Source organism: Oncorhynchus nerka, linkage group LG20, assembly GCF_034236695.1.
Source record: "Oncorhynchus nerka isolate Pitt River linkage group LG20, Oner_Uvic_2.0, whole genome shotgun sequence".
NCBI classification, from domain to species: domain Eukaryota; kingdom Metazoa; phylum Chordata; class Actinopteri; order Salmoniformes; family Salmonidae; genus Oncorhynchus; species Oncorhynchus nerka.
The window spans coordinates 84910460-84936590 of record NC_088415.1 but is presented as its reverse complement, the minus strand read 5'-3'; the positions used below and the strand labels follow the sequence as shown (position 1 = coordinate 84936590).

Genomic DNA, 26131 nt, shown 5'->3' with positions numbered 1-26131 from the left:
GGGAATCTGATCCTAGATCTGTACAGGGGAAACTTCGTCCCGGAGCAACAGGCTGACAACACCATGATTGATCGTTACTCTAAAATTCTGTGGTAACTGGTAAGGAACGTGGAATATTATGGAACTTGATTTGCATGGGGAAAATGTGTTGTATAATACTTGGTAAGGAACGTGGAATATTATGGAACTTGATTTGCATGGGGAAAATGTGTTGTATAATACTTGGTAAGGAACGTGGAATATTATGGAACTTGATTTGCATGGGGAAAATGTGTTGTATAATACTTGGTAAGGAACGTGGAATATTATGGAACTTGATTTGCATGGGGAAAATGTGTTGTATAATACTTGGTAAGGAACGTGGAATATTATGGAACTTGATTTGCATGGGGAAAATGTGTTGTATAATACTTGGTAAGGAACGTGGAATATTATGGAACTTGATTTGCATGGGGAAAATGTGTTGTATAATACTTGGTAAGGAACGTGGAATATTATGGAACTTGACTGGGGAAAATGTGTGTTTTATGGAACTTGATTTGGGGAAAATGTGTTGTATAATACTTGGTAAGGAACGTGGAATATTATGGAACTTGATTTGCATGGGGAAAATGTGTTGTATAATACTTGGTAAGGAACGTGGAATATTATGGAACTTGATTTGCATGGGGAAAATGTGTTGTATAATACTTGGTAAGGAACGTGGAATATTATGGAACTTGATTTGCATGGGGAAAATGTGTTGTATAATACTTGGTAAGGAACGTGGAATATTATGGAACTTGATTTGCATGGGGAAAATGTGTTGTATAATACTTGGTAAGGAACGTGGAATATTATGGAACTTGATTTGCATGGGGAAAATGTGTTGTATAATACTTGGTAAGGAACGTGGAATATTATGGAACTTGATTTGCATGGGGAAAATGTGTTGTATAATACTTGGTAAGGAACGTGGAATATTATGGAACTTGATTTGCATGGGGAAAATGTGTTGTATAATACTTGGTAAGGAACGGGAATATTATGGAACTTGATTTGCATGGGGAAAATGTGTTGTATAATACTTGGTAAGGAACGTGGAATATTATGGAACTTGATTTGCATGGGGAAAAATGTGTTGTATAATACTTGGTAAGGAACGTGGAATATTATGGAACTTGATTTGCATGGGGAAAATGTGTTGTATAATACTTGGTAAGGAACGTGGAATATTATGGAACTTGATTTGCATGGGGAAAATGTGTTGTATAATACTTGGTAAGGAACGTGGAATATTATGGAACTTGATTTGCATGGGGAAAATGTGTTGTATAATACTTGGTAAGGAACGTGGAATATTATGGAACTTGATTTGCATGGGGAAAATGTGTTGTATAATACTTGGTAAGGAACGTGGAATATTATGGAACTTGATTTGCATGGGGAAAATGTGTTGTATAATACTTCTATAATAATTCCATTTAAATTGTGAATAAATAGCCAGATTACGCCTGTAAGATTCAGACATACAGACAGCTTTTTGGAAATGAGACATCCTATTCTGGAATTACCTTTTGTAATCAATCAGGCTCCTGTCACAATATACATCACTCACTCACACTCATTTATGGAATGACAGAGATCTTAGGCTTTTGTGTGACAAGAGAAACTTTTAAAAAGTGCTCTTTGAACTAAAATATGATGAAAGACTTGGGGCTCAATCAAGGTGGTGCAACGTTTGGATGATCGCAGATATAAATATCACAAATTTAGCTGATGAGATTCCCTGTTCCACACGGCTGACAACTAGACCTGTTCGACACCATCTGTTTCTATCAGAGCGTTCGCCCCTGAATAAGCTGCAGAGGTTAAAAGAGCAGGACGATCGCATTTTATTTTAAGTATAGCTACATAAAAACTTCATAACCCATAGATAACCCATTCATAACAGATTCATAACCCATTCATAACCCATTCATAACAGATTCATAACCCATTCATAACAGATTCATAACCCATTCATAACAGATTCATAACCCATACATAACCCATTCATAACAGATTCATAACCCATAGATAACCCATTCATAACAGATTCATAACCCATGCATAACCCATTCATAACAGATTCATAACAGATTCATAACCCATTCATAAAAACTTCATAACCCATTCATAACAGATTCATAACAGATTCATAACCCATTCATAACAGATTCATAACCCATACATAACCCATTCATAACAGATTCATAACCCATTCATAACAGATTCATAACAGATTCATAACAGATTCATAACCCATTCATAACCCATACATAACCCATACATAACCCATTCATAACAGATTCATAACCCATTCATAACAGATTCATAACCCATTCATAACAGATTCATAACCCATACATAACCCATTCATAACAGATTCATAACCCATTCATAACCCATTCATACCAGATTCATAACAGATTCATAACAGATTCATAACCTATTCATAACAGATTCATAACCCATTCATAACATATTCATAACCCATACATAACCCATTCATAACCCATTCATAACAGATTCATAACCCATTCATAACAGATTCATAACCCATTCATAACAGATTCATAACAGATTCATAACCCATTCATAAAAACTTCATAACCCATTCATAACAGATTCATAACAGATTCATAACCCATTCATAACAGATTCATAACAGATTCATAACAGATTCATAACCCATTCATAACAGATTCATAACAGATTCATAACCCATTCATAACAGATTCATAACCCATACATAACCCATTCATAACAGATTCATAACCCATTCATAACAGATTCATAACAGATTCATAACCCATTCATAACAGATTCATAACCCATACATAACCCATTCATAACAGATTCATAACCCATTCATAACAGATTCATAACACATTCATAACAGATTCATAACCCATACATAACCCATACATAACCCATTCATAACCCATTCATACCAGATTCATAACCCATTCATAACAGATTCATAACCCATTCATAACAGATTCATAACAGATTCATAACCCATTCATAAACTATACATAAGCCATGCATAAGCAGGGCAAGAGCATTTTGTGAATGCTTATGTTAACAACCGCACCCTTCAAATAAACGTTACCTCTATGGGCTCATACAGTTTCGTATGGGTTATAAATGTGTACTGTATGGGTTATAAAAGTGTACTGTATGGGTTATAAATGTGTACTGTATGGGTTATAAATGTGTACTGTATGGGTTATAAATGTGTTATAATGTCCTTATGTCGGTACCCTTTAAATAAAATGTTGCCAAAAGAGAAGTATAGAGAGGCATTATCAATGGGCGACGTGGTCCGAGTTGGAGATGTTCTGGACGGGGGTGGCAGAGTCCAGGCCCAGCAGGGTGCCCAGGTACGACTGATCCCTGGGGTCCAACATCTGGTCAGGCTGCACCGGGTGAACAATGTTGGCCGGCTGGGGGGTAAGCGTGTACTTCTCCAGGAACGCCAGCTCTGTGGCAGTCTGGTACCCCCCAGCTGTCTGCTGCTGCCCCTGACCTTGGGGTGGGCAGGTTACGTGTCCCCTCAGGTCACCCTGTACCCCCGAGACCACCCTGGGCATCTGGACGGGCACCAGCGTGACAGGCACACACACATCGGAGGGGACATTCTGGAGAACGGTCTTGGGTTCAGCCCGGTACACTTTGGAGGGGCCGTGGGTATTATAAGGCAGAGTCACCATCTTATCCTCTGTCTGCACCACCGGAGGCTGCTGGCGGTGCTGCTGCTGGTGGTGCTGCTGCTGCTCAGTGGACTTAGCACCGTGTACATGGTCCATATGATACTTCAGCTTGTCTTTCCTCTTAAAGGTGGCACTGCAGTGCGGGCAGTTAAAGGGGCGGGCATCCGAGTGGATCACCATGTGCTTGGTGAGGGTCTTCTTAATGCGGAACGTCTGTTGGCACACGGGGCATCGGTAAGGTTTTTCACCTAGCAGAAGACATGACGGAAGTTAGTTGGGCAAACATAGTATTACAATTAGAGGGAAAAAAGGGGAGGGGGAGGTAGAGGGATGGGGAGGTAGAGGGGTGGGGAGGTAGAGGGACGGGGAGGTAGAGGGATGGGGAGGTAGAGGGATGGGGAGGTAGAGGGGTGAGGAGGTAGAGGGATGGGGAGGTAGAGGGATGGGGAGGTAGAGGGGTGGGGAGGTAGAGGGGTGGGGGCGGGGCGGGGAGGTAGAGGGATGGGGAGGTAGAGGGGTGGGGAGGTAGAGGGATGGGAAGGTAGAGGGGTGGGGTGGGGAGGTAGGGGGATGGGGAGGTAGAGGGGGTAGAGGGGAGGGTGGAGGTAGAGGGATGGGGAGGTAGAGGGGGTGGGGAGGTAGAGGGACGGGGAGGTAGAGGGATGGGGAGGTAGAGGGATGGGGAGGTAGAGGGGTGAGGAGGTAGAGGGATGGGGAGGTAGAGGGATGGGGAGGTAGAGGGGGTGGGGAGGTAGAGGGGTGGGGCGGGCGGGAGGTAGAGGGATGGGGAGGTAGAGGGGTGGGGAGGTAGAGGGATGGGAAGGTAGAGGGGTGGGGTGGGGAGGTAGGGGGATGGGGAGGTAGAGGGGGGGTAGAGGGGAGGGTGGAGGTAGAGGAGATAGAGGGGAGGTAGAGGGGTGGGGAGGGTAGAGGGATGGGGAGGTAGAGGGGTGGGGAGGTAGAGGGATGGGGAGGTAGAGGGATGGGGAGGTAGAGGGTGGGGAGGTAGAGGGATGGGGAGGTAGAGGGGTGGGGAGGTAGAGGGATGGGGAGGTAGAGGGATGGGGAGGGGTGGGGAGGTAGAGGGATGGGGAGGTAGAGGGATGGGGAGGTAGAGGGGTGAGGAGGTAGAGGGGTGGGGAGGTAGAGGGATGGGGAGGTAGAGGGATGGGGAGGTAGAGGGGTGAGGAGGTAGAGGGGTGGGGAGGTAGAGGGATGGGGAGGTAGAGGGGTGGGAAGGTAGAGGGGTGGGGAGGTAGAGGGATGGGGAGGTAGAGGGATGGGGAGGTAGAGGGATGGGGAGGTAGAGGGATGGGGAGGTAGAGGGATGGGGAGGTAGAGGGGTGGGAAGGTAGAGGGGTGGGGAGGTAGAGGGATGGGGAGGTAGAGGGTTGGGGAGGTAGAGGGATGGGGAGGTAGAGGGATGGGGAGGTAGAGGGATGGGGAGGTAGAGGGGTGGGGAGGTAGAGGGATGGGGAGGTAGAGGGATGGGGATGGGGAGGTAGAGGGGTTGGGAGGTAGAGGGGTGGGGAGGTAGAGGGATGGGGGAGGTAGAGGGGTGGGGAGGTAGAGGGGTGGGGAGGTAGAGGGATGGGGAGGTAGAGGGTTGGGGAGGTAGAGGGATGGGGAGGTAGAGGGATGGGGAGGTAGAGGGATGGGGAGGTAGAGGGGTGGGGAGGTAGAGAGGTGGGGCGGGGCGGGGAGGTAGAGGGATGGGGAGGTAGAGGGGTGGGCGGAGAGGTAGAGGGATGGGGAGGTAGAGGGGTGGGGAGGTAGAGGGATGGGAAGGTAGAGGGGTGGGGTGGGGAGGTAGGGGATGGGGAGGTAGAGGGGGTAGAGGGCAGGGTGGAGGTAGAGGAGATAGAGGAGATAGAGGGGTGGGGGAGGTAGAGGGATGGGGAGGTAGAGGGATGGGGAGGTAGAGGGGTGAGGAGGTAGGGGGTGGGGAGGTAGAGGGATGGGGAGGTAGAGGGATGGGGAGGTAGAGGGATGGGAGGTAGAGGGGTGAGGAGGTAGAGGGATGGGGAGGTAGAGGGTGAGGGGAGGTAGAGGGGTGAGGAGGTAGAGGGATGGGGAGGTAGAGGGATGGGGAGGTAGAGGGGGTGGGGAGGTAGAGGGATGGGGAGGTAGAGGGAGGTAGAGATGGAGAGGTAGAGGGATGGGGAGGTAGGGAGGAGGTGAGGGTGGGGGAGGTAGAGGGATGGGGAGGTAGAGGGGTGAGGAGGTAGAGAGGTGAGGAGGGAGGGGTGAGGGAGGTAGAGGGATGGGGAGGTAGAGGGATGGGGGAGGTAGAGGGATGGGGAGGTAGAGGGGTGAGGTAGAGGGATGGGGAGGTAGAGGGGTGAGGAGGTAGAGGGATGGGGAGGTAGAGGGGTGGGGGAGGTAGAGGGGTGGGGAGGTAGAGGGGTGGGGAGGTAGAGGGATGGGGAGGTAGAGGGATGGGGAGGAGGGGTGAGGAGGTAGAGGAGGAGGGTGAGGGTGGGGAGGTAGAGGGGTGGGAGGTAGAGGGGTGGGAGGTAGAGGGATGGGGAGGTAGAGGGGGTAGGGAGGTAGAGGTAGAGGGATGGGGAGGTAGAGGGGACGGGGAGGTAGAGGGGATGGGGAGGTAGAGGGATGGGGAGGTAGAGGATGGGGAGGTAGAGGGAGGGAGGTAGAGGGATGGGGAGGTAGAGGGGTAGGGGAGAGGGTGGGGAGGTAGAGGGATGGGGAGGTAGAGGGGTGGGGAGGTAGAGGGATGGGGAGGTAGAGGGATGGGGAGGTAGAGGGGTGGGGAGGTAGAGGGGGTGGGGAGGTAGAGGGATGGGGAGGTAGAGGGATGGGGAGGTAGAGGGATGGGGAGGTAGAGGATGGGGAGGTAGAGGGATGGGGAGGTAGAGGGAGGAGGTAGAGGGGTGAGGAGGTAGAGGGATGGGAGGTAGGGGGTGGGGAGAGGTAGAGGGATGGGGAGAGGGTGGGGAGGTAGAGGGGTGGGGAGGTAGAGGGGAGGTAGAGGGATGGGGAGGTAGAGGGGTGGGGAGGAGGTAGAGGGGATGGGGAGGTAGAGGGGTGGGGAGGTAGAGGGATGGGAGGTAGAGGGGTGGGGGTGGGGAGAGGGGGGGAGAGGGCAGGGTGGGGGAGGAGATAGAGGGAGGTAGAGGGGTGGGGAGGTAGAGGGATGGGGAGGTAGAGGGGTGGGAGGTAGAGGGATGGGGGTAGAGGGATAGAGGGATGGGGAGGTAGAGGGGTGAGGAGGTAGAGGGGTGGGGAGGTAGAGGGATGGGGAGGTAGAGGGATGGGGAGGTAGAGGGATGGGGAGGTAGAGGGTGAGGGGGAGAGGGATGGGGAGGTGGGGGGTGAGGTAGAGGGATGGGGAGGTAGAGGGGTGGGGAGGTAGAGGGGGTGGGGAGGTAGAGGGTTGGGGAGGTAGAGGGGTGGGGAGGTAGAGGGATGGGAGGTAGAGAGATGGGGGAGGTAGAGGGATGGGGAGGTAGAGGGAGGGTGAGGAGGTAGAGGGGTGGGGAGGTAGAGGGATGGGAGGTAGAGGGGTGGGGAGGTAGAGGGATGGGGATGGGGGAGGTAGAGGGGTGGGAGGTAGAGGGGTGGGGAGGTAGGAGGGATGGGGAGGTAGAGGGGTGGGGAGGTAGAGGGGTGGTGAGGGGAGAGGGTGGGGAGGTAGAGGGGGTGGGGAGGTAGAGGGATGGGGAGGTAGAGGGATGGGGAGGGAGGGGTGGGGAGGTAGAGGGGGGGGGCGGGGAGGTAGAGGATGGGGAGGTAGAGGGTGGGGAGGTAGAGGGATGGGGAGGCAGGGGGTGGGGAGGCAGGGGATGGGAAGGTAGGGGGTAGGTAGGGGATGGGAAGGTAGAGGGGGGTAGAGGGAGGGTGGAGGTAGAGAGATAGAGGGAGGTAGAGGAGGGTAGAGGGGAGGGGGAGGTGAGGGGAGGCAGAGGGGAGGGTGGAGGTAGAGGAGATAGAGTGGAGGTAGAGGGAGGGTGGAGGTAGAGGAGATCGAGGGGAGGTAGAGGTAGAGTGGGGGGTAGAGGGGAGGTGGAGGTAGAGGAGATGGAGGGGAGGGGGAGGTAGAGGGATGGGGAGGTAGAGGGATGGGGAGGTAGAGGGGTGAGGGAGGTAGAGGGATGGGGAGGTAGAGGGATGGGGAGGTAGAGGGATGGGGAGGGTAGAGGGTGAGGAGGGAGGGGTGGGGAGGTAGAGGGATGGGGGAGGTAGAGGGGTGGGGAGGTAGAGGGATGGGGAGGTAGAGGGATGGGGAGGTAGAGGGGTGAGGGAGGTAGAGGGTGGGGAGGTAGAGGGATGGGGAGGTAGAGGGTGGGGGAGGGTAGAGGGATGGGGAGGTAGAGAGGGTGGGGAGGAGGGATGGGAAGGTAGAGGGGTGGGTGGGGAGGTAGGGGGATGGGGAGGTAGAGGGGGGTAGAGGGCAGGGTGGAGGTAGAGGAGATAGAGGGGAGGTAGAGGGGTGGGGGAGGTAGAGGGATGGGGAGGTAGAGGGGTGGGAGGTAGGGGATGGGGGAGGTAGAGGGATGGGGAGGTTGAGGGATGGGGAGGTAGAGGGGTGGGGAGGTAGAGGGGTGGGGAGGTAGAGGGATGGGGAGGTAGAGGGATGGGGAGGTAGAGGGGTGAGGGAGGTAGAGGGATGGGGAGGTAGAGGGGGAGGAGGTAGAGGGTGAGGAGGTAGAGGGATGGGGAGGTAGAGGGATGGGGAGGTAGAGGGATGGGGAGGTAGAGGGGTGGGGAGGCAGGGATGGGGAGGGAGGGGTGGGGAGGTAGAGGGATGGGGAGGTAGAGGGATGGGGAGGTAGAGGGTGGGGAGGTAGAGAGATGGGGGAGGTAGAGGGATGGGGAGGTAGAGGGGGATGAGAGGGGAGGGGAGGTAGGAGGCAGGGATGGGACGGGTAGACGGTGAGGAGGTAGAGGGGTGGGGAGGTAGAGGGATGGGGAGGTAGAGGGATGGGGAGGTAGAGGGATGGGGGAGGTAGAGGGATGGGGGATGGGAGGTAGAGGGATAGGCAGGGGAGGTAGAGGGATGGGGAGGTAGAGGGGGTGAGGGAGGTAGAGGGGTGGGGAGGTAGAGGGATGGGGAGGTAGAGGGATGGGGAGGTAGAGGATGGGAGGTGAGGGATGGGAGGTAGAGGGGTGGGGAGGTAGAGGGATGGGGAGGTAGAGGATGGGGAGGTAGAGGGGTGAGGAGGTAGAGGGGTGGGGAGGCAGAGGATGGGGAGGTAGAGGGATGGGGAGGTGAGGAGGTAGAGGGGTGAGAGGTAGAGGGAGGGGTGGGGAGGTAGAGGGATGGGGGAGGTAGAGGGATGGGGAGGATGGGAGAGGGATGGGGAGGTAGAGGGGTGAGGAGGTAGAGGGATGGGGGGAGGTAGAGGGGGGGTAGAGGGAGGGTGGAGGTAGAGAGATAGAGGGGAAGTAGAGGGAGGGTAGAGGGGAGGGGGGAGGTAGAGGGGAGGCAGAGGGAGGTGTGGTAGAGGAGATAGAGTGAGGTAGAGGAGGGTGGAGGGGAGATCGAGGGGAGGTAGAGGTAGAGGGGGTAGAGGGGAGGAGGAGAGAGATGGAGGGAGGGGAGGTAGAGGGATGGGGAGGTAGAGGATGGGGAGGTAGAGGGTGAGGAGGTAGAGGGATGGGGAGGTAGAGGGTGAGGAGGTAGAGGGGTGGGGAGGTAGAGGGATGGGGAGGAGAGGTGGGGAGGCAGAGGATGGGAGTGTGAGGGATGGGGAGGTAGAGGGATGGGGAGGTAGAGGGGTGAGGAGGTAGGGAGGATGGGGAGGTAGAGGATGGGGAGGTAGAGGGGGTGAGGAGGTAGAGGGGTGGGGGAGGTAGAGGGATGGGGAGGTAGAGGGGTGGGGAGGTAGAGGGGGGAGGTAGAGGGAGGGGGAGGGAGAGGGTTGGGGAGGTAGAGGGATGGGGAGTGTAGAGGGATGGGGAGGCAGAGGGATGGGGAGGTAGAGAGGGGTGGGGAGGTAGAGGGATGGGGAGGTAGAGGGGTGGGGGAGGTAGAGGGATGGGGATGGGGAGGTAGAGGGGTGGGGAGGTGTAGAGGGATGGGGAGGCAGAGGGGTGGGGAGGTAGAGGGGTGGGGAGGTGGACGGGATGGGGGAGGTAGAGGGGTGGGGAGGTAGAGGGGTGGGGCGGGAAGTGGGAGGAGGTGAGGGATGGGGGGAGGGTAGAGGGGGTGGCTGAGAGGTAGAGGGATGGGGAGGTAGAGGGATGGGGAGGTAGAGGGGGTAGAGGGCAGGGTGGAGGTAGAGGAGATAGAGGGAGGTAGAGGGATGGGGGAGGTAGAGGGGTGGGGAGAGGCAGAGGGGTGGGGAGGTAGGGGGATGGGGAGGTAGAGGCAGGGGGGTAGAGGCAGACAGAGGTGGAGGTAGAGGAGAGGGTGGGGAGGCAGAGGGATGGGGAGGTAGAGGAGGGGGAGGTAGAGGGAGGGTGAGAGGAGAGGGATGGGGAGGTAGAGGGACGGGGAGGTAGAGGGGTGAGGAGGTAGAGGTGAGGAGGTAGAGGGATGGGGAGGTAGAGGGATGGGGAGGTAGAGGGGAGAGAGGTAGAGGGATGGGGAGGTAGAGGGATGGGGGAGGTAGAGGGACAGAGTGCAGAGGAGGAGGTAGAGAGATGGGGAGGTGCAGAGGGATGGGGAGGCAGAGGGATGGGGAGGTAGAGGGGAGGGGGAGGCAGAGATGGGGAGGAGAGGGATGGGGAGGTAGAGGGATGGGGAGGTGAGGGATGAGGAGGCAGAGGGGTGAGAGGTAGAGGGGGTGGGAGGTAGAGGGATGGGGAGGTAGAGGGGACGGGGAGGCAGAGGACGTGAGGAGGCAGAGGGGGAGGTAGAGGATGGGGGGAGTAGAGGGGTGGGGAGGTAGAGGGATGGGGAGGTGAGGTGAGGTAGGGGATGGGGAGGTAGAGGGAGGAGGTGGGGAGGTAGAGGGATGGGGAGGTAGAGGGATGGGGGAGGTAGAGAGGAGGTGGGGAGGTAGAGGATGGGGAGGATGGGGAGAGAGGATGGGGAGGTAGAGGGGTGGGGAGGTAGAGGGATGGGGAGGTAGAGGGATGGGGAGGTAGAGGGATGGGGAGGTAGAGGGGTGGGGAGGTAGAGGGATGGGGAGGTAGAGGGATGGGGAGGTAGAGGGATGGGGAGGTAGAGGGGTGGGGAGGAGGTAGTGGATGGGTGAGGAGGTAGAGGGGTGGGGAGGTAGAGGGATGGGGAGGTAGAGGGTGGGGGAGGTAGAGGGATGGGGAGGTAGAGGGATGGGGAGGTAGAGGGATGGGGAGGTAGAGGGTTGGGGAGGTAGAGGGGTGGGGAGGTAGAGGGATGGGGAGGTAGAGGGGTGGGGAGGTAGAGGGATGGGGAGGGGAGGAGGGATGGGTAGAGGTTGGGAGGGTAGAGGGTGGGGAGGTAGAGGATGGGGAGGTAGAGGGATGGGGAGGTAGAGGGGTGGGGAGGTAGAGGATGAAGTGTAGAGGGGTGGGGAGGTAGAGGGGGTGGGGAGGTAGAGGGGTGGGAGGTAGAGGATGGGGAGGTAGAGATGGGGAGGTAGAGGGATGGGGAGGTAGAGGGATGGGGAGGTAGAGGGGTGAGGAGGTAGAGGGTGGGGAGGTAGAGGGATGGGGAGGTAGAGAGTGGGGAGGTAGAGGGGATGGGGATGGGGAGGTAGAGGGGTGGGGAGGTAGAGGGGTGGGGAGGTAGAGGGATGGGGAGGTAGGGGTGGGGAGGTAGAGGGGTGGTGAGGTAGAGGGATGGGGAGGTAGAGGTTGGGGAGGTAGAGGGGTGGGGGAGGTAGAGGGATGGGGAGGTAGAGGGATGGGGAGGTAGAGGGGTGGGGAGGTAGAGGGGTGGGGGCGGCGGGGAGGTAGAGGGATGGGGAGGTAGAGGGGTGGGGGCGGGAGGTAGAGGGATGGGGGAGGTAGAGGGGTGGGGAGGTAGAGGGATGGGAAGGTAGAGGGGTGGGGTGGGGAGGTAGGGGATGGGGAGGTAGAGGGGGTAGAGGGGAGGGTGGAGGTAGAGGAGATAGAGGGAGGTAGAGGGAGGGTAGAGGGGGAGGGGGAGGTAGAGGGGAGGCAGAGGGGAGGGTGGAGGTAGAGGAGATAGAGTGGAGGTAGAGGGGGAGGGTGGAGGTAGAGGAGATCGAGGGGAGGTAGAGGTAGAGTGGGGGTAGAGGGAGGGTGGAGGTAGAGGAGATGGAGGGGAGGGGGGAGGTAGAGGGGGTAGAGGAGGGTGGAGGTAGAGGGGAGATAGAGGGAGGGTGGAGGCAGAGGGGTAGAGGGGAGGGGGAGGTAGAGGGAAGATAGAGGGGAGGTAGAGGGAGGGGGAGGTAGAGGGAAGATAGAGGGAGGTAGAGGGGAGGGTGGAGGTAGAGGAGATAGAGGGGGTAGAGGGGAGGGTGGAGGTAGAGGAGATAGAGGGGGGTAGAGGGGAGGGTGGAGGTAGAGGAGATAACGGGGAGGTAGAGGGATGGGAAGGTAGAGGGGTGGGGTGGGGTGGTAGGGGGATGGGGAGGTAGAGGGGGTAGAGGGGAGGGTGGAGGTAGAGGAGATAGAGGGGGTAGAGGGGAGGGTGGAGGCAGAGGAGATAACGGGGGAGGTAGAGGGATGGGAAGGTAGAGGGGTGGGGTGGGGTGGTAGGGGATGGGTTGGTAGAGGGGGGTAGAGCGGAGGGTGGAGGTAGAGGAGATAGAGGGGAGGTAGAGGGGAGGGGGAGGTAGAGGGGGTAGAGGGGAGGGTGGAGGTAGAGGAGATAGAGGGGAGATAGAGGGAGGGTGGGAGAGAAAGGGAGGTAGAGGGAGGTAGAGGAGATAGAGGGGGTAGAGGGGGTAGGGTGGAGGTAGAGGAGATAACGGGGAGGTAGAGGGGAGGGGGAGGTAGAGGGGAGGGGGAGGTAGAGGAGATAGAGGGGGTAGAGGGGGGTGGAGGTAGAGGAGATAACGGGGAGGTAGAGGGGAGGGGGAGGTAGAGGGGGTAGAGGGGAGGGTGGAGGTAGAGGGAGATAACGGGGAGGTAGAGGGATGGGAAGGTAGAGGGGTGGGGTGGGGTGGTAGGGGGATGGGGGGGTAGAGGGGAGGTGGAGGTAGAGGAGATAACGGGAGGTAGAGGGGAGGGGGAGGTAGAGGGGGGGTATAGGGAGGGTGGAGGTAGAGGAGATAACGGGGAGGTAGAGGGGAGGTAGAGGAGATAGAGGGGGTAGAGGGGAGGGTGGAGGTAGAGGAGATAACGGGGAGGTAGAGGGGAGGGGGAGGTAGAGGGGGTAGAGGGGAGGGTGGAGGTAGAGGAGATAGAGGGGAGGTAGAGGGAGGGTGGAGGTAGAGCAGATAACGGGGAGGTAGAGGGGAGGGGAGGTAGAGGGGGGTAGAGGGGAGGGTGGAGGTAGAGGAGATAGAGGGGAGGTAGAGGGGAGGGTGGAGGTAGAGGAGATAACGGGAGGTAGAGGGGAGGGGGAGGTAGAGGGGAGGGTGGAGGTAGAGGAGATAGAGGGAGGTAGAGGGAGGGTGGAGGTAGAGGAGATAGAGGGGAGGTAGAGGGGAGGGTGGAGGTAGAGGAGATAACGGGGAGGTAGAGGGGAGGGGAGGTAGAGGGAGGGTGGAGGTAGAGGAGATAGAGGGAGGTAGAGGGAGGGTGGAGGTAGAGGAGATAGAGGGAGGTAGAGAGAGGGTGGAGGTAGAGGAGATAGAGGGGAGGTAGAGGGGAGGGGGAGGTAGAGGGGGTAGAGGGGAGGGTGGAGGTAGAGGAGATAGAGGGGAGGTAGAGGGAGGGTGGAGGTAGAGGAGATAGAGGGGAGGTAGAGGGGAGGGTGGAGGTTGAGGAGATAGAGGGGAGGTAGAGGGGAGGGTGGAGGTAGAGAAGATAGAGGGGGTAGAGGTTTTGTTGTGGCCCTTTGTCTGTAAAACAGTAAAAAACCTTTTAAAAAACAGATGAAAAGCAGACATTCATTGAAGCGTGTGTATAGTGTGATGGCTGCTGGTCTAGGAAATGAAAGCAGGTCGGTATGTTGCCTGCCACACCTATCATCTATTCATTGCACATCTACGTCCACCAAATACATTTGTTCTGGATTAATATGTCAATAAACGCTCGATGTGAAAAGAAAGTTATGCTGACCAGGCAAACAGACATTCACAGCTTATACTGTCATCTTACCTGAGTGTGTTCTGAAGTGCATCTCCAGACTGGACTTCCCTTTGAACTCCTTCTTACAGACCTCACACTGATGCACAGCTGTTTTATACCTATAGAATCCACACACATGTTCCCAATGCTTAGTCTTTTTCACAAATAGTCAACTAGACACCATAGAAGATCCTCTTCAACAGTACATTTTTTTTTTTTTTTTAATTTGACAAACACAGGGTTTGTTCCATCTGGGTTGTTGGGTTGATAAAATGTAGTATCAATAAAGTAATTATAATTATATAATTGTAATTATACCAGCGACAGCGAGTACAAGAAATTGAAACCAAAAAAGAAATTTTCAACGTCTTTTCAACATCTTGTGCTCATAGGGTAGCCACATTAATACCAAAAACCGATATGACTGTATGTGTTTGACTGTGCGGATATGGAAGTCATGTACTGTGAATTTACTTTGTTTGATTGAATATCATGTGAAAACGTGTTTCACTATGCAATTGTTGTTTGTCCAATGCTGTTTATTCTGCCTATTTTCTTGATCCTTTAATAAAAACTCATATTTAAAAATCCCTTTGGCGCCCTGCTGTGTCTAAATCCAGACTGACACTTTAAATCTACAACATATTGGTCACGTTCCAGCATGACCACATTGCAGATGTTACGTTTCATCAACCAATGGTTACATGCCACGTCGTCAGATTGCTATGTTATATGATGTAGTTAGCTGATATGTTAACGCCTACTCAGTCGTTGTGGCCATCAGACTGTTAAACAGCCACCACTAACATTGAGTGGCTGCTGCCAACACACTGTCATTGACACTGACCCAACTCCAGCCACTTTAATAATGGGAATTGATGGGAAATGATGTAAATATATCACTAGCCACTTTAAACAATGCTACCTTATATAATGTTACTTACCCTACATTATTCATCTCATATGCATACGTATATACTGTACTCTAGATCATCGACTGCATCCTTATGTCACTAGCCACTTTAACTATGCCACTTTGTTTACTTTGTCTACATACTCATCTCATATGTATATACTGTACTCGATACCATCTACTGTATGCTGCTCTGTACCATCACTCATTCATATATCCTTATGTACATATTCCTTATCCCCTTACACTGTGTATAAGACAGTAGTTTTGGAATTGTTAGTTAGATTACTTGTTGGTTATCACTGCATTGTCGGAACTAGAAGCACAAGCATTTCGCTACACTCGCATTAACATCTGCTAACCATGTGTATGTGACAAATAAAATTTGATTTGATTTGTGAGATCTGTCATGCATCTGCAATGTAGTCAGCCTGGAACGCGCCCATTCCCTCCATCTCCATCCACCATCAGGACCACTTACTTCTGCCACACCTTCTCTCCCAGGTGGACACTTTTGTAATGGACGGTCAGGTGATCATGACGCCTGAAACACTTCCCACACTCTTCACACTGGTGGGCTTTCTCCCCTGATAACAACCAAAGGGAGAGTCAATTCAATTATTATCCCCGTAAGACAATTAGTGTGCAGCGTAAAAACATACAAACAGGTCCAGGACCATGTATGAAGAAATAACCCAGGGGAACATTTGACTCTCTTTTGCACGGCTACGGAACATAACACGGAAGGTGTGTGTACTGTTACCCGAGTGTATCTTCTGGTGTTTGGTCAGATGGTCGTGGCGTATGAACGTCTTTCCGCATTCGTCACACTCGTAGCGCTTGTCGTCGTGGTGGACGCGAAGATGAAGCCTATCAGAATAAAGTTTTTAACAAATGTTAATATGCAATTAAAACAGGCCAACGTTTGATTTATTTTGTATTAAATGATGACAAAATTATGATACAATTATTTTCTCTGGAGAAGACAAAAACTACCCAATAGAAACCTCATGAACATGGGAATCCACCCATAGGGTGATAGCCAATAAGAACTAGGTACGTCATGAACTGCCCAAGCATATTGACCTATAAGAGCTGCCGTGGCGGAAACTCTGTCCACAGATACTGCAGAGGTGAGGTTTCTCTCCGCTGTGAATCCGCAAATGTTCTCTCAACGTTGTCCTACGGACATAAAAAAGAACCACATTACAATCAATGGAGTTAGATTGATAGTAGACCAGTCACTAAAGTTGAGACTGTTACCATGTGAGCAGTGAGAGATAGACACAATACCACTGTAAGGTTCTGCTTTTCTTTTCTTAGTCAACCTTGTGTTCTTTTTCTTTGTGTTCTTGAACGTAGCCCTGTTTCTTTGTGTTCTGGAACATAGCCCTGTTTCTTTGTGTTCTTGAACGTAGCCCTGTTTCTTTGTGTTCTGGAACATAGCCCTGTTTCTTTGTGTTCTTGAACGTAGCCCTGTTTCTTTGTGTTCTGGAACATAGCCCTGTTTCTTTGTGTTCTGGAACGTAGCCCTGTTTCTTTGTGTTCTGGAAAGTAGCCCTGTCTTTCATTTTTGTTAATTAATTTCACCTGTGTTCGTGTCTCACCTGGTCTCATCAGCTCCCAATTTAGTTCAGTTCTTTATGTTTGTGTAGTTGTGAGGTATTGTTTGTTTTTGACTGCCTGCCTGTGTTTGACCATTGCCTGCCTGTGTTTGACCTTTGCCTGCCTGTGTTTGACCTTTGCCTGTTGTGTTTGACCTTTGCCTGCCTGTGACCACGGTTCCTGCCTTCTGCGATGTCTCAATAAACATTTGCCGCGCTCTGCGCGTGAATCTACACCTTTTTCTCCCTGGGTATTCATTACAACCACCACCAAAAATAATTGTTAAAAAGAAATTGGTTAAAAGTTTTGTTAAAAGTTATAACATTAGTAGTTGTTGTGTAAAACAACATATAAATTCAATGTAATCACACTTACATGTGCAGTATTCTAAGCACTGCTGTTTATTTGAGTATTTCTATTTATTTATAATTTTCCCACAACACAAAAAAAAATAACATCAACCTGTTTATTGTAGCTGTGACAATCCTACCTCTCCCTCACTGACTTCCCACAGATTAAGCAGGTCCATTTTCTCTTGCCCCCGTGTGTACATTCAATGTGCCTCTTCCTGTTACCCGTGTCGTTGAACTGGCGGCCACAGATGTCACATGGGAACGGACCTGTGGACAGAGTCAAAGGTCAATTCAATATCCCTGTGTCACAGCCTTACTTTGCAATCCAACATCAACATCTGATCATTGATTAACGTTAAGCTTCTACAAACTTGATAGCATTCTCTTCAATGATTATACAACCTTTTCCTTGACTCCCAATGTTTTTGAGGACAATAAACCCGAACGTGGTATTTCTATTTATTTTGGATCCCAATAGTTCCTGCCAAGGCAGCAGCCACTCTTCTCGGGGTACAGCAACATTAAGGCAGTTTATACAATTTTAAAAACATTACAATACATTCACAACAGATTTCACAACATATTAAGTGTGTGCCCTCGGGCCTGTACTCTACTACCACATATTTACATCACAAAATCCATGTGTGTATAGCGTGTGTGTTATCGTGTGTGTATGCAGGTGTCTGTGCCTGTGTTTGTGTCTGTGCCTGTGTTTGTGTCTGTGCCTGTGTTTGTGCCTGTGTTTGTGCCTGTGTTTGTGTCTGTGCCTGTGTTTGTGCCTGTGTTTGTGCCTGTGTTTGTGCCTGTGTTTGTGTCTGTGCCTGTGTTTGTGTCTGTGCCTGTGTTTGTGCCTGTGTTTGTGCCTGTGTTTGTGTCTGTGCCTGTGTTTGTGCCTGTGTTTGTGCCTGTGTTTGTGCCTGTGTTTGTGCCTGTGTTTGTGCCTGTGTTTGTGCCTGTGTTTGTGTCTGTGCCTGTGTTTGTGTCTCTTCACAGCCTCCACTGTTCCATAAGGTGTATTTTTATCTGCTTTTTAAATCTGATTCTACTGCCTGCATCAGTTACTTGATGTGGAATAGAGTTCCATGTATTCATAGCTCTACGTAGTACTAGTCTATTCTGTGCTGCCCTGTTTGGAGCCAATTTAAATTTTCCCAAGTCTCTCATTGTGGCACCTTACCACACGACTGAACAGTAGTAGTCCAGGTGTGGCAAAACTAGGGCCTGTGGAACCTGCCTTGTTGATAGTGCTGTTAAGAAGAAATATCACCCAAAATGTAAATTAAGGCCCTCCAAAGCTTTTAACTGTCATTGTTTATATAATTTAATTTTTGTTTCATAGTATAGTTTCTTCTTTTTATTCAGTTTAGTCACATGATTTCTCAATTTTCGGTACGTAATGCCATACCTTTTGCCTCATCCCTCTCAACCATACAATTTTTTAAATTCCTCATCATTCCAATGGGATTCAACAGTAACACTTAGGGCATATAGTTATAACGTATTATGACTTGTTATAACCATGATAATGCTTTATACATTAACTTATAATATGTTACGCCTTTCAACTGGCTCAAAATGACAGATAATACGCGATTCATCCCTTCACTAACACATTATAAGCTGTTCATTCATACTTAATGACAAGGCTAATAAAGCATTACGACCCATTATAATGCATTATATCTGTACGGCCTAGAGTCAAGAGGTACAATACATTTATCCATTATCTAAATAGGTTGGATAAAAGCAATTAAATGACATTTCCCATTCATTACCTAAATGGTACTTTTCTTGATGCTTCAAGCGGGCAAACCTGGACTTGAAGTAGTCGTCGCAGAAGGCACATTTGAAGGGTCGGTCTTGCGTGTGTAGAATCATGTGTTCCTCCAGATGGGGTCTACGTGTGAAAGACTTGTGGCAGATCTGAACCAGGAAGAGCAGAGAGAGAAGATGATTCCAGAATACACTGAGTGTACTTACAGAATACACTGAGTGTACTTACAGAATACACTGAGTGTACTTACAGAATACACGGACTGTACTAACAGAATACACTGACTGTACTTACAGAATACACTGACTGTACTTGCAGAATACACTGACTGTACTTGCAGAATACACTGACTGTACTTACAGAATACACTGACTGTACTTACAGAATACACTGACTGTACTTACAGAATACACTGACTGTACTTGCAGAATACACTGACTGTACTTACAGAATACACTGACTGTACTTTCAGAATACACTGACTGTACTTGCAGAATACACTGACTGTACTTGCAGAATACACTGACTGTACTTACAGAATACACTGACTGTACTTGCAGAATACACTGAGTGTACTTACAGAATACAGTGACTGTACTTACAGAATACACTGACTGTACTTACAGAATACACTGATTGTACTTGCAGAATACACTGACTGTACTTACAGAATACACTGATTGTACTTGCAGAATACACTGACTGTACTTACAGAATACACTGACTGTACTTGCAGTGAATCATTCTGTGGACTATGTGTATCACTCTGTGGACTATGTGTATCACTCTGTGGACTATGTGTATCATTCTGTGGACTATGTGTATCATTCTGTGGACTAAGTGTATCACTCTATGGACTATGTGTATCACTCTGTGGACTATGTGTATCACTCTGTGGACTATGTGTATCACTCTGTGGACTTTGTGTATCATTCTATGGACTATGTGTATCATTCTGTGGACTATGTGTATCATTCTGTGGACTATGTGTATCATTCTGTGGACTATGTGTATCACTCTGTGGACTATGTGTATCACTCTATGGACTATGTGTATCACTCTGTGGACTATGTGTATCACTCTGTGGACTATGTGTATCATTCTGTGGACTATATGTATCACTCTGTGGACTATGTGTATCATTCTGTGGACTATGTGTATCACTCTGTGGACTATGTGTATCACTCTATGGACTATGTGTATCACTCTGTGGACTATGTGTATCATTCTGTGGACTATGTGTATCATTCTGTGGACTATGTGTATCACTCTGTGGACTATGTGTATCACTCTGTGGACTATGTGTATCATTCTATGGACTATGTGTATCACTCTGTGGACTATGTGTATCATTCTGTGGACTATGTGTATCATTCTATGGACTATGTATTATGTGATGTGTACAGATGTAGGATCTTAATTTGAGCCAGTTTGCTACAGAAGGAAAGTAATCCTGCAGCAACAGGAAATGTGGATTATAATTCATGGGACACACATTCTTGTAGGGGTTGATACATTTTGCTATACTAAGGGAAAAATAAGTCTGACATTTCTATGTGGAAATTACAGACACCAGAAGTCCTTTTAAACCTCAAATACACTACAGGTTTTGTATTTCCTGCATTGCATCTATAGGTATATATTATAGAGTGGTCCTTGTGTGTAAATATTGCATCACCCATCTCATATGTATATACTGTATTCTATACAGGTGCTTTTACACCTGCATTGCTTGCTGTTTGGGGTTTTAGGCTGGGTTTCTGTACAGCACTTTGAGATATCAGCTGATGTACGAAGGGCTATATAAATACATTTGATTTGATTTTGATTTGATATACTATGCCACTGTATTTTAGCCCTATGCCGCTCTGACATACATGTGTATATATTGTTAATCCATTCCTTACTTTGATTTACGTGTATTTTGGGTAAATGTTGTGAAACTGTTAAGATACTACTTGTTAAATATGACTGCATTGTCAGAGCTAGAAACACAAGCATTTCCCTACACCCGCATATAACATCTGCTTAACAAATTTGATTTGATTTTGACTCACCTTCTGAAAGACATCTCATTTCATATGGCTATGCAATGACGTCACTTGAACATGATGAGCTAATGGTTGTGAAACTACCAGGTGACTCAGTTGATAGAGCACGGCGCTTGCAACGACAGGGTTGTGGGTTCGATTCCCACGGGGGGGGACAAGTACGAAAAATGTATGCAAGTGTATTTGGATAAGCGCGTCTGCTAAATGTTAAAACCAAACTTCTTAGGCTCAAAGTGTTGATATTGATCAGTGAGAGACATTCATATTATAAGGGCTCAATGTGAGTGATCCCTTCAAAATATGATTGTAGTCTGAATCTTGGGTCTAGCATTTTACACCTTATCTCATTTTCTATACTGTGTCCGTTACAGGAAACATTTTCTTTTTTTGGATTGTGTTTCATAAAATAAAACAAGTCAAAGCTTACATCACACTTCCATCCATCGTTCTTCTTCCTCCTCATGGCCAGGAACTCCTGAATGTGATCCGGGTGGAACCTGAAAGCATAGTGGTAACACATAGTTAGTACACCCTTGACTTCATTATTCATTCCTTTTCACTCCGTGGAGAGCAGAGGGCCTCCATATAAACACACAGTACAACATTGACCTGTCTGGATCCCTTTGACACTGAACTACGCTGTGACACATGTCCACAAGGTGGTAAAGCAAATGATTTGAACTTTAAGTACATTACATAGAACTAAGTGAGAAAAGGACGCGACTGGTAGACTACAGTGTAATCCATTTATCTCAATAAACTCTGTTTATCCCTGAAGAGCAATGAAATAATCCCCATTATAGAACTGCTAATAACATCTAGATCAGGGCATATAATGATCAACTCAGATTACTACTAACCAGAAACCCCTTTAACCTGAAAGACTACAAACAAACTTTAAACTTGTCGAGCAATGGTTTCCTTGACCCAGATTAAGCCTAGTAATTGACTAAAACACCCTTCCAATGGAGAATCTCCATTGATTGATTGTTAATCCAGGACTAGGCTTAATCTGGGTCTGGGAAACCAGCCCATAGTTTGGAAGGGCTGTTAATAAGGTTTAAATTCAACCACTAAATAAATATCCTCATCCTTTTTATTCATACGAACATGATTTTAATCATTTGAATTTAGAGTGATTATTTTCCTAAAAGATCCATTTTTAGAGATTTATAATAATCTAAATATATAACATGTATAAGAGTGTAATGTGAATATCAGGGTTGGGGGACAAGTCCATTTCAATTCAGTCAATTCGGGAAGTAAACTGTAATTCCTATTCCAATTCAAATGTTCCTCAAAGCTTCTCTATTAGAAAAAATGTAGAATTGGAATTTCTGTTTACTTCCTGAATTGGTTGAATTGAAATGGAACTGACCCCAACCCTGGTGAACAGAGAATGATGATGGGACAGGAACGAAGGCTCGCCTTCTGACGTGTTTGGCGAGGGTCTTTTTGCTGGCGTGGAGCTTGTTGCAGAAGGAGCACTTGTGGTCCTTCTTCTGGAAGGGGGCGTCACTGGCGTGCTTCTTCTTGTGTACAGTGAGGTTTGACTTGGTGGAGTAACACTGCAGACACACGTCACACTGGAAGGGCTTCTCTCCCGTGTGTACCCTGGTGTGACTCTCATACTTCCCTATGGAAAATACAGAGAAAAACATCAGAATATTATGAGTTATAATAAAGTATTCGGTGCATGTTATGGCTAGGCTCAAAAGACAGATACAGTGGGGCACAACTGCAGCACAGATAGAACAATGACACAGATATTTCACTGGATGTTTAAATGTGAAGCATCGGCTTGGCATTTCCACTCATTACCAAATATGGTAGTGAGAGGAAGCCCAATGGCGGGCAGTGGGAGAAGATGGAGTTTGGCCGACATTCTGCAAATTTTCTCATCGACGAAACATTTGATCTCAATACAGTTTTCTGTTCCCAAACTAGAATCGGTTATAGACAGAGTGGACAATTTTTTTATTTTATTTAACGAGGCAAGTCAGTTAAGATTACAGCCTAGAAACAGTGGGTTAACTGCCTTGTTCAGGGGTAGAACCACAGATTTTTACCATGTCAGCTCGAGGATTTGGGCCAGTAACCTTTCGGTTACTGGCCCACCGCTCTAACCACTAGGCTACCTGCCAGACTAAGGATTATAGACTTTACTCTTCGCAAAAGTAAAAATAATAACGACGTTTAGGACTGCAAGTGTGAATTGAGTTATTGCACAAGCGCACTTCACAGAGTAGGTGTTCCCTAACGGAAATATGCAGATGATGCTAGAACGCGCCAATAGGATCTCGCTAGCTCTTGCTTTCCTCTGCCCACCTCCTTGCTTGTTCTGCCCACTATGGGGGCAGCAGGTAGCCTAGTGGTTAGAGCATTGGGCCAGTAACCGAAAGGTTTCTGGATCGAATCCCCAAGCTGTCGTTCTGCCCCTGAAAAAGGTTAACCAAGTGTCATCGTAAATAAGAAGTTGTTCTTAACTGACCTGCCTAGTTTTAAAAAAATGCTCATTTGTTCCCATTGGAAACGAAAGGCTGTCTGTCTTGGTTTAGTTATAAAAAATATTTGACCGCAGTCCTTCAGGGCTTCCATGTCCGCTCTTGAAAACTCCACTGAGTCACTTGATTGGCAGTCAAACCAATTAAGCCTACTACTTACTTCGTTGCTAAGAGAAGAGGACAAAAAACAGTGGCTGTTTAAATGTTGGTTATGTATTAATTATTCAATATATTATTATTGTTTAATATCTTATTGTTATGTTGAATGTTGGTTATTGTTTTATTATTATGTTGTCATGTATGTTATTAATCTGTTGTTGTGTAATATCAGCTCAGAAACAACTGCCTCCGTAGATACAATGTAATCAGTGCAATGCATTGAAATAAACTCTTCAAGGAGAGTACCTACCTGTGCGGTCAAAGGTCTTGTCACACTTGGGGCACTTGAGCGTCTTCTTGCTTACGCTCTGGATGATGACAGGAGCCAGTCCCTCTGGGTACACTGCTCCATAGTTAGAACCATTGGCAGCCTGACTATATACCTCCACCTCATTGACTGTGTGGTGTTCTGTTGTCTCCACCTCTGAACTCTCACCGCTCTCTCTTGCTCTCCGTACTAACGCACTTTGACGTTCCTCCACCATCTCCTCCTCCCTCTCCTCTTCCGCCTCCTCACCCTCGGTTGGGGTGAGTGCATCTCCTGTGTCGGATATGTGCTTTGGTTTTCTCCCATCTTCTTCTTCTTCCTCGTCGTCTTCCTCTGTGGTGGTTGGGTCTCGACTAGCGGGGTCTTGATGTAGCGTCCCCTCTGTTGCGCCGGAGCTGTCCGCGTCCCCTCTCTCCAATTTAGCGGGAACTCTCCTCCTGCGGGCAGACCTCCGGGTCGTGGTTACCATGGTAGTAACCTCTTGATTAACCACCTTTTCTCTGGCGTCTACTTCGGTGTTGCTACTGTGGTTCCTGTTTAAATGGTTCTCCAGAGACTTCTTGTAGCAAAACGTGCGGCTGCAGAACGAACAATGGTGGGCACCAGAATGGACTGGGCTTTGGACCCCGACACAGTCCGATGGAAGGTCAGAAGCTATAGAGGTCTTCTCTGAGCTTGGTTCCCCCACGGACTTAACCTCCTCTCGGGCAAGCGCTGGCCGGCCATCCCCCTCTCCTGCCAGGAGCTTCACTACATCCATCATGTCCAGGAAGCCGGCCGCTTCAGTCAGGGCAGGGACCTCGCTCTCGGGAATGACGCACTCGGCCGTGTAAAGGAGGTGCAGTAAGTGTTGGAACACGGAATCCTCCACGTGGTCGAGAATCACGTGATCGGCGGTTGGGTTTTTGGTCAGCTCGGCGTGGAAGTAGCTGCTACCGTGCGCCAACATGGCTTTGTGGGCCCTGTAGCGCTTCCCGCCCACACTGACGGAGACGTCGCAGAACCTCTGCTTCGTTCGGTCCTCGTTTAGAAACTTGAGGAGGTTGTCGCCATGCTGCATCATGGTCAGGTGCCTCATTTGTGATGGAGGAACTGTCTCTGAGTCAGTCATGGTATTGTTGTCCAGTGAGTCAATTTGCCCACTGGCACTAGCACGGACCTTTCCTCTTCTCTTTGGGGGTTGAGGTTGGTTGGGTTTTCTCGTCATCATTATGTTGAATAGGGAACCATTCAAAGAGTTCTGAAAAACAGACATAATTTCAAGAAACAGCCTGTCAGTAGAAAGTTATGTTGTACATATGTTATTACACAGCCTGTAAGGCAAGGTGAGAGGTAAAGACAGATGTAGCTTATAGATGCAGCTGATTATACGTGTATACGTTACTGTTATAGCCAGCCTTTGATATTTTGGCTAATGTTTTGTGAAAGCCAATGTATGCAGTGACATGGGTGTATCAACAACTCAACCGCTGACAACGTTGTTATATCGCAAATTCGAGCCAACGTAGCATGCAGCCAACTCAATTCAGTTTTGATGTGCATCAGCAGTTGGCTACAATGTTGTAGTCTCAAATTCGCTATCCACCTCAAGGACCCCTATGTTATGGTCTGTACAACAGCCCCCCCACCCCCACACCCCCCGAAGAGGAGAACGTTGACAAACGACCCTTACTGCCCCTTTGGGAAAGCATTCGTGCAAGTGAAATATTGTTCAAACCTACCTTAGAAGTGTAAGCACGCTAAGAAAAAAAGGAAATACATTTGTACATCTCTACTCTGAGATAAATAGAAAAATGACAATTTCCTGAATATTGCAAAACGCCCCACCTTCACATTCTTGGGGAAACGTCGCAAACAAACAACGCGCTCGTTCATTGGCTGTTTCAGCTTTTGTCCTCGAGCCCTTTGTGTAACAGTAATCAGAGAGAAATGTCACACAAAACGCCGACAGAAACCCTTTGATATTTCTCTCATATTTATGCAGGTACGTGTAAATGGTTTTAAACGGTAACAGCCTTTGTGTGCTTTGTGTTCCTTGATAAAAGGTGAAGAATGTGCTGAACTGTATCACATGATTCGCCTATGCGAATTTATAGTCTATGTGGCATTGTGGGTATTGTAGTGAAATACGACCTAGGGAACCTGTATAGAGAGTTGTAGGATGAAAGGACTGTGAACGCCTTCATCTAACAGTCTCACAGTCATAACCCACTTAAAAATGAATAGAGGAGAATAATAAAAAATATTGATTAGGAAAATGAATGATTGGAAACCCATTATAATAATCAAACTGTTCCTCAAACTGGTCTTCAACAGTATAGACTTCTTTAATGTTCTGCTCTTATTCACCCTTGTTTCAATGACCTACTTGCAATTTGGATTATGACATGTTATTTACATACATTAGACAACGTCATAATGTAATAATAATAATAAACATAATGTCATAATGTCAGCGTCAACACTGATCAATTAATCAGCATCAACAAGTATGGCATGTAAAATCAATACCTCTGTGAGATTTACTGACATCATGCAAATGAACTCCCCATGTACAGTATGCTATTGTGGAAAAATGACCCCAGCCATTATCACCTTAACTGCACTAGCTTCATTTACTTCCGTCGATCTACAGAAATCCCATAACCTACTAGCTATACAATTGTAATGTTATA

The 26131-nt window shown here is 49.2% G+C and overlaps 1 protein-coding gene across 1 annotated transcript; it reads right to left on the bottom strand.

The window, feature by feature from the left end:
• Positions 1–1850: 1850 nt before the first annotated feature.
• On the bottom strand, positions 1851–25298 carry zbtb41 (zinc finger and BTB domain containing 41). Its single transcript, XM_029624203.2, has 11 exons — positions 25178–25298; positions 23439–24696; positions 21954–22161; positions 20953–21022; positions 18476–18623; positions 16838–16967; positions 15829–15924; positions 15506–15612; positions 15224–15329; positions 13860–13948; positions 1851–3985 (listed from the first exon to the last, which is right to left on the bottom strand). The coding sequence occupies exons 2-11, from the start codon at positions 24664–24666 to the stop codon at positions 3333–3335; spliced, it is 2835 nt and encodes a 944-aa protein (XP_029480063.1). The 5' UTR covers positions 24667–24696; positions 25178–25298; the 3' UTR covers positions 1851–3332.
• Between the last annotated feature and the right edge of the window lie 833 nt (positions 25299–26131).